The 8,496-nt window shown below is 38.1% G+C and overlaps 2 protein-coding genes across 2 annotated transcripts in view; both read left to right on the top strand.

Annotated features, from left to right (window-relative positions):
• Window positions 1–7,588, top strand: part of slc44a4 (solute carrier family 44 member 4) — a 19,307-nt gene extending 11,719 nt beyond the window's left edge. The window contains exons 13-22 of the mRNA XM_046059626.1: window positions 1,260–1,352; window positions 1,508–1,610; window positions 3,342–3,601; window positions 4,060–4,154; window positions 4,291–4,394; window positions 4,728–4,801; window positions 4,973–5,043; window positions 6,308–6,402; window positions 6,503–6,587; window positions 6,957–7,588. Of these exons, the coding sequence (XP_045915582.1) occupies window positions 1,260–1,352; window positions 1,508–1,610; window positions 3,342–3,601; window positions 4,060–4,154; window positions 4,291–4,394; window positions 4,728–4,801; window positions 4,973–5,043; window positions 6,308–6,402; window positions 6,503–6,587; window positions 6,957–7,075 (1,099 nt within the window). The 3' untranslated portion in view covers window positions 7,076–7,588. The remainder of the gene's footprint in view (window positions 1–1,259; window positions 1,353–1,507; window positions 1,611–3,341; window positions 3,602–4,059; window positions 4,155–4,290; window positions 4,395–4,727; window positions 4,802–4,972; window positions 5,044–6,307; window positions 6,403–6,502; window positions 6,588–6,956) is intronic.
• Window positions 7,320–8,496, top strand: part of LOC123976768 (mediator of RNA polymerase II transcription subunit 30-like) — a 32,621-nt gene continuing 31,444 nt past the window's right edge. The window contains exon 1 of the mRNA XM_046059115.1: window positions 7,320–7,335. Coding sequence (XP_045915071.1) covers window positions 7,320–7,335 — 16 coding nt within the window. The remainder of the gene's footprint in view (window positions 7,336–8,496) is intronic.

The raw sequence follows: 8,496 nt of genomic DNA, 5'->3' as shown, positions 1-8,496 counted from the left end.
TGTGTGTGTTAGGTCATGAATACAAGACAAGCTTATATGTTCCCAGTAGTGTCTGAGTAGTTTGTGTTTCTCTCACAGGTATATGGCACTGCTACTGGGAGTATAATAACTACAAGCAAGCTTCTGCTACCATCACTACTATTGGTTTCACCACCAACTTCAGTGCTTACCTGCATGTCCAAGAGACCTGGCTGGCATTCTGTAAGTCTTACTAAAATGTGTTCATTCTTATTTAACTTGACCATGCACTAGTTCATCCTCAACAAATATTTCTCACAGTCCGGGGATACATTTTTATTTTTCCCAATGGCTTATTAGCATTATGAGCACAGGGATAGTTGTGTACGAATAAATTAATTTATTAGGTCTGACTTTATTGGTGATTTTTCAACCAAGTAGCTTTTACTCTGGAAAATACAGTTTCAGAGGAAATGAAGGGAATAAAATGGAAGTCACAGCCATGTGTTAGTAGAGAAAAACAATAAATAAATGCAATAAAACCATTGTTGGCATTGTTGTATTGTATGTCAAGTTTACAACACCACTTGATTCATGACATTGTAAAATTATTCAGATAAGAAATGACTCAGATTTAAGGGTTATGGCTGATTTTTATATTTTAGTTCATATTTTTATGTTATTAGGTAGCAAATATTTTGTTTGTTAAAAATTATTAACTTTTATAGTGTAAAGACAAAAACAGAGATGAGAGAGAGAGAGACACACACACACACACACACACACACACACACACACACACACACACACACACACACACACACAGTAAAGTCTAGAAGTACAATATATAGTAATTGGTGTTGTGTTAGAAAAAGTAGTAGTGTGTTTCTTGACATGGGAATAGTGTGTATGTGTGTAGTGATCCATGTGTTTCTACTGTGAGGATGGTGTATAATTTTCACACCTATCTCCTCCACCCTCAGTGATACTAATATCTGTGGGGGAGGCAATCATTCTCCTGACCATCATCTTCCTGCGGACCAGAATCCTCATAGCCATCGCCCTCATCCAGGAGTCCAGCAAGTGAGTCATGATGTCCAACAGTAAAACATCGTTCTCATGGTTTACACACCTAAATGTTCTTAATCATAAAGGGAGTTTATTTAAAGATGTATCATATTAAAAAGAACTACTATTAATAATAGATCATTTTTGGGGCATTTTTCTGAAACAAATTTTTGTCTAATGTGTCATTTTGTCAGTGTGCATAACCTCATAATGTTTGTGTTCACATTCCACAGGGCAATCAGTCACATGATGTCCTCTCTGCTGTACCCTCTTATCACCTTTGTTCTCCTGCTGGTGTGTGTTGCTTATTGGGGTGCCACTGCTTTGTATCCTTTTTCATTTCATGTACATGTTATGTTAGTATGCAGACTGGTAATAACACTGCATATAATATGCAGGCACAGACTATTGTTCAAATGTTACTCTACAACCACTTCTACAGCCCAGAGTATTGTTTCTTCTCTTAATAAAATGTATATAGATATCTGGCAACTTCAGGCAGCCCAGTCTACAAAGTGGTGGCTCTCAACTCCACTATGAGCGACTGTAAGAGTGTTAATGGCTCTGTGGACTGTGACCCTCAGGTAAGTGGGCAGAATGTGAATAATAATTTTGACATACTGTGAAGGCATCTCACATTTTCCCCTTTTGGTTGAATTAGCCAGTAGAAGGACTTTGGCTACTGTTACATCACCAGGACACAACTATAATTTAGTGAGATTAAAAAAAGTTTCTCCTGTAAAACTGAATTAGCCATCCATTAGACAACGGCTGACATGATTCAGTGAATAGAAAAAGTCTACACACCCCTGTTAAAATGCCAGGTTCTTATGATGTAAAATAATGAAACAAAGATAAATCATGTCAGAACTTTTTCCACCTATAATGTGAACAATTCAATGAAAAACAAACTGAAATCTTTGAGGGGGGGAAAAATGAAAAATAAAAACCTTACAATAACCTGGTTGCATAAGTGTGCACACCCTCTTATAACTGGGGATGTGGCTGTGTTCAGAATTAACCAATCACATTCAAAGTCAGGTTAACTAGAAGTCATTACACACCTGCCATAATTTAAAGTGACTCCGCAGAGAGCTTTCAAAGCATCAGAGATCTCATTGTTGAAAGACATAAGTCAGGAGACGGGTACAAAAGAATTTTCAAAGCATTAGATATACCATGGAACACCAGTGAAGACAGTCATTATCAAGTGGAGAAAATATAGCACAACTTTAACAAGAACTGGACGTCCCTCCAAAATTGATGAAAAGACGAAAAGAAAACAGTCAGGGAGGCTTCCCAGAGGCCTACAGCAACATTAAAGGAATTGCAGGAATTTCTGGCAAGTACTGGCTGTGTGGTACATGTGACAACTCTCTCCCCTATTCTTTATGTGAATGGGGTAGGGTGGCAAGACGGAAGCCTTTCCTTACAAAGTAAAACATCCAAGCACGGCTGAAGTCTGCAAAAACAAACATCAAGTCCCCCAAAAGCATGTGGAAAAATGCGATGGTCTGATGAAACCAAGGTAGAACTTTTTGGCTATAATTCCAAAAGGTATGTTTGGCACAAAAACAACACTGCACATCACCCAAGGAACACCATACCCACAGTGAAGCATGGTGGTGGCAGCATCATGCTTTGGGGCTGGTTTTCTTCAGCTGGAACCAGGGCCTTAGTCAGGTGGCGGGAATTATGAACAGTTCTAAATACCAGGCAATTATGGCACAAAACCTTAAGGCATCAGTTAGAAAGATAAAGAGGAAGTTCACCTTTCAGCACAACGACCAAAAGCACGGCTTCACCAGAAGATGATTAACGTTTTGGAATGGCCCAGACCTGAATCCAATTGAACATCTATGGGGTGATCTGAAGAGGGCTGTGCACAGGCGATGTCCTTGCAATCTGACAGATTTGGAGCGCTTTTGCAAAGAAGAGTGGGCAAATATTGCCACGTCAAGATGTGCCATGCTAATAGACTCCTACCCAAAAAGACTGCTGTAATAAAATCAAAAGGTGCTTCAACAAAGTATTAGTCTAAGGGTGTACACACTTTACACAGGTTATTTGAGGGGTTTTTATATTTCATTTTCCCCCTCAAAGATTTCAATTTGTTTTTCAATTGAATTGTTCACATTATAGGTCACATGGAAAAAGTTCTGACATGATTTATCTTATTTTACATCATAAGAACCTGGCATTTTAACAGGGGTGTGTAGACTTAAAAATCCTACTGTTGCTCGTCACACCCTCTTGCCGATCGTATCTTTCTCTGTACATTTACTGATTCAGTCAACCCATCTCCTCCCCCTCAGAACTTCACCTCATCAGATTACCCAGGCTGCCCCTCTGCCAGCTGCATCTTTATCAGATACAACAACGAGGGTCTTTTCCAGAGGAACCTCTTCAACCTGCAGATCTACAACGTGGTAGCTTTTCTCTGGTGTGTCAACTTCGTCATTGCCTTGGGGCAGTGTACGCTGGCGGGGGCCTTTGCCTCCTACTACTGGGCCTTCACCAAACCGAAAGATATCCCCATGTTTCCCCTGTGTGCCAGCTTTATTCGCGCACTCAGGTAGGTTAATGAGCTGCTTTCATGTCTGTTCAATTCATGCAACAATAAGTGTGTCCAATATACTGATCGCCGGCAGTTCCTAATGGTGCCATTTCTGTTACTTCTAGTGAGTGAGTGCGTTATGTCCCACAAAGGGTTTTGCAGAAAGGGAACTTTTCTTTAAACCTAAAAGTGAGAGTAGTTTGGATTCACTCTAAATCCCCGGACATTCTAGGTGTCTGCAGTTCCCCCTCTGGCTCCTAGAGGGCGCAGTAGACCTACACATTACAGTGTCGGGAAGCAGATTTCAGCTGCAAAACATCACAAACCATAGTTTCTAAAGTCGTTTAACAAGCCACATTGACTCTGATAGACTGATTTTTCATCTGACTTGTAAAATGATGCAAGCTTTGGGATTCCTGTGCTACTGTTAAATAGTTTGAGATGCACAAATGACCAGTGAGCTGTTAACCTCTCAGGTACCATGTGGGCTCCTTGGCATTTGGTGCTTTGATCCTGACCCTGGTGCAGATAGCAAGGATGATTCTGGAGTACATTGACCACAAAACAAAAGGTAAGGCTGACGAACCCTAATTTCACTGTCTGTGTTACCATAAAGGATAAAAAAAGTATTAAATATATACCGGTATATTAGTTATTTAAGTTTAATTGGGTTAAATAAATTACTTGTTTTGGCTTTTTGTCCCCAGCGGCGCAGAATCCATGTGCTCGTTTCATATTGTGCTGCATGAAGTGCTGCCTCTGGTGTCTGGAGAAGTTCATCAAGTTCCTCAACAGGAATGCTTATATCATGGTGAGCACTACATATTATTGTTCAGTTTTTAGTTTCTCCTATCTTAATTGGTACTATTCTTGTTGGAGTACTAAACTTTCGCTTAACTTACATCTTAAATCATACAAAAGTCTATCAAAAGGGAAAAAACTCTTTGCTATAAATGAAATAAGACTGTTTTTCTACTGACTCCATTATAAAGCTACTGAGCATCACACTTCATTTTTTTCATCATAACAGTTAATACAATGCCACCATCTCTAAAGTGATTTTTAATATAATGTATAGGATATAATTTGTATTACGCAGACCATTTTGTTTTCCTGAAACAAGTTGAATTTGTTTTCTTGACAGATCGCCATTTACGGCAAAAACTTCTGCGTCTCAGCCAAAAATGCGTTCTCGCTGCTCATGAGAAATATAATCAGGTTTGCATCTGCAATAATTCAAGTCATATTTTCTAGTGGAAAGGAGTTTTATTCTAAATGGGAACAAGGAATATATTTGCATTTGTTTGAGAGACTGAGTGAATAGTGTCATGTTTCTCTGACTCTGACTGTGTGTGTGTGTGTGTGTCCCCCTCCCTCTCCTCCCCTCAGAGTCGTCGTGCTCGATAAAGTGACAGACCTGCTGCTGTTCTTTGGGAAGCTCCTGGTGGTCGGAGGAGTAGGTAAGGGTGACTCCATCAATTATCCATTACTGTAAATGTATGTCAGGTTTAACTGATCGAAGCCTTTAGAGGCAGATAAAATTTTATTTTGATATTCAGTATCTTAATACCTATATTAACTGATTTATTTGGCTACCTGTGTTCACAATCTGCATTTATTGGCATATTATCACCTTTTATAAAGTTATGTCAAACTACATATCTGACATATGTAGCAACATTATCATTAATTTGGAGTAATTGTTCATGCTCCCTTGTGAATAATAATCCTTTTTAGCTCTGATTTGGTCTAAACACCTGAGGGGAAATATCTGGCTCTTTAGCTGTTAAATGCTCCACTTTGTTCACCAGCTAGTCCCTAACTGTTGTCTGCTCTCTTGGTGCAGATTAGGTAGTGTACAGGGGGTTTATCAGGGATTTTTATTTTTGCTGAAAACAGCTGCCAGCTGCATCCTGGTGAGAGCAGTGAAGAGACGCAACTAAAGAATAAATTAGCGTGAAGGGAAAAAACGAATTAAACGATGAGCTAAAACGCTCCATAGAGATGAGAACAGCAGAATCGGGTGATAACTCCATGTTGTTTCATCAGTACAGTCACTATGAACCGTTTTCACATTATAGATATTTATAGATGTAGTCATTTGATCCCCAATAATAGTCTTTTAACTAGAATTGTATTATTAGCTGGTATTTAGACCATTATGGGACATTGAAACTCAACAGTGAAATCCATCGTTGCCATTATTGTAGCCATATTGTAATTTAAGTCTCCCAAGAGCCAGTGTTCAACAATACTCCTCCCTCTCCTAACAACTGCTTTCATTAAATACACAAATCTGTGTTTTTCTGCTGTAAATGTTCTTGTGACAGTGTCGGCATCAATTAGCTGAAAGAGCACCAATTAATATGCTTTTCATGGATCAGGTTAAATAAGTCTTTGGTAACATTCCCTCACAAAAATAGGAAATGTCCAGTCTTGTAGGTTGTTTTCAGACAATATTCTTTTTTTTTTTTGTTATTTAACTTTTATGGACAATACTTTAGCTAATTAAATTATGTACCATACTATGTTTGTAACCATCAATTCATCATTTTTAAATATTATAGGTGCAAAAGTCTAATCATCAAAAATATTGTCATACAAGAGAGAACAAGAAACGAGGGGGGAAATAACATCTAAAGAAAAATAAAGTTGTGTTCTTAAAATAGTGAAGCTCAATAAGTGTTTACATTAATCACACTGAAAATCTCAATTTGTTTTCAGGCGTATTGGCCTTCTTTTTCTTCTCTGGACGAATAATACTGCCAGGCAGCACCTTCCGCTCTGAAACCCTCAACTACTACTGGATGCCAATTATTGTAAGTTACAAATTTGATAGAAGTCATTCAGATAAGTTGATGTCTATTCTTTGTTTTGCCTTGTTTCTTTTATTTCCAAATATTTGTTTTCTTTTTGTAGACTGTGGTGGTTGGTAGCTACCTCATAGCTCATGGATTCTTCAGTGTGTACAACATGTGTGTCGACACACTCTTCCTCTGCTTCTGTGAGTAGATGTTTATAAAAGCCTGTGCATTCACAAACATGTTTTACTGACACAGAAGTACTGAATAAATATAACTATACCTGTTTGCTTAGAAACACCAACATAGAGAATTATAAGGAAAGATTTTGGAACATGCAAATGTACTCATTATGTTTAGAGAAAGGGTAACTTTATTTTCCCATGTTTGTGTAACTAATTGGGACAACATTTTAAATTGGTCCAGTATTGATAAACGCGCTGCAGTCAGCAGCAGATAAATGTTTTCAGTTTTTTATTATTTTTTTTTTTTTTACTACTACCATAAACACAGAAACAAGCACACATGGTCTGTTTTATCACTTCTGCTCTGTTTGGTTTTCACTCTCTCAGTGGAGGACTTGGAGCGTAACGATGGATCGCTACAGAAGCCATACTTCATGTCCAAAAACCTCATGAAGATACTCAATAAATCCAACAAAACACCAAAGAAGGGTAAAGGGAAGGATTGAAGATCTTTATTTTTACCTCCTGAGCTTATGAAACCACAAAAACACAGATTTTCAGGATCTCTTTATTTGCATGTTTTACCATTTTAACACTCACATGTTTGTTTGTTAGTTTTTTATTTTATATGTAGTATTAATTACTGTACAAATGAAAGGACCAAGCATTTGAATGCAGGTAATGTGAACTTATAATATGCAGGGTATCCTACATATTTCATTTGTTAAATACGTTTTGATTTGTTTCATAATGACTGAGTCCCAAAGTAATTGTTCTTTTATTTTAAACATAACCTTTGTTTCTGTTCATTCGGCTCAGACTTAATGCTGCACAACATTTCTGCTCCGGACAAGTACGTACATAATCCAGTTAAATGATTAATGTCATGTAAGGCTTTTTCTATTTTTTACTGAAAATCTTTTCTTTCTAATGTGTGATTTCTTCAAATGGAACAAAAATGTTGTCACACATCATGTATTTTTAAATATTAAAGGTTGTAATAAATATGTACATTTTTATGACAATGTTACTGATTATATTAAACTATAACGTTATAAGTATGACACACACAAGTATGTACATGACTCAGCGTGTAAACTGCGCATCTGGGCTGAAGGTCACATTTCCTATTTAAAACCAGAGACATTTTAATTCCATTCAAAAAGTGAAACTTGGATATTATATTCATTTATTCCACACAGACTGATATATTTCAAATGTTCATTCCTTTTAATTTTGATGATTATAACTGACAACCAATGAAAACCCCAAAATCAGTATCTCAGAAAATTAGAATATTGTGAAAAGGTTCAATATTGAAGACACCTGGTGCCACACTCCAATCGGCCAATTAACTCAAAATACCTGCAAAGGCCTTTAAATGGTCTCTCAGTCTAGTTCTGTAGGCTACACAATCATGGGGAAGACTGCTGACTTGACAGCTGTCCAAAAGACACCTTGCACAAGGAGGGCAAGACACAAAAGGTCATTGCTAAAGAGGCTGGCTGTTCACAGAGCTCTGTGTCCAAGCACATTAATAGAGAGGCGAAGGGAAGGAAAAGATGTGGTAGAAAAAAGTGTACAAGCAATAGGGATAACCGCACCCTGGAGAGGATTGTGAAACAAAAGCCATTCAAAAATGTGGGGGAGATTCACAAAGAGTGGACTGCAGCTGGAGTCAGTGCTTCAAGAACCGCCACGCACAGACGTATGCAAGACATGGGTTTCAGCTGTCGCATTCCTTGTGTCAAGCCACTCTTGAACAAGACGCAGCGTCAGAAGCACTTCTTGCTTCCTGCTGCTGACCAACTTTATGGAGATGCAGATTTCATTTTCCAACAGGACTTGGCACCTGCACACAGTGCCAAAGCTACCAGTACCTGGTTTAAGGACAATGGTATCCCTGTTCTTAATTGGCCAGCAAACT

Source organism: Micropterus dolomieu, linkage group LG09 (genome assembly GCF_021292245.1).
Source record: "Micropterus dolomieu isolate WLL.071019.BEF.003 ecotype Adirondacks linkage group LG09, ASM2129224v1, whole genome shotgun sequence".
NCBI classification, from domain to species: domain Eukaryota; kingdom Metazoa; phylum Chordata; class Actinopteri; order Centrarchiformes; family Centrarchidae; genus Micropterus; species Micropterus dolomieu.
Note: the sequence above shows the minus strand (reverse complement) of the source record. Positions and strands in the feature narration are given on the sequence as shown.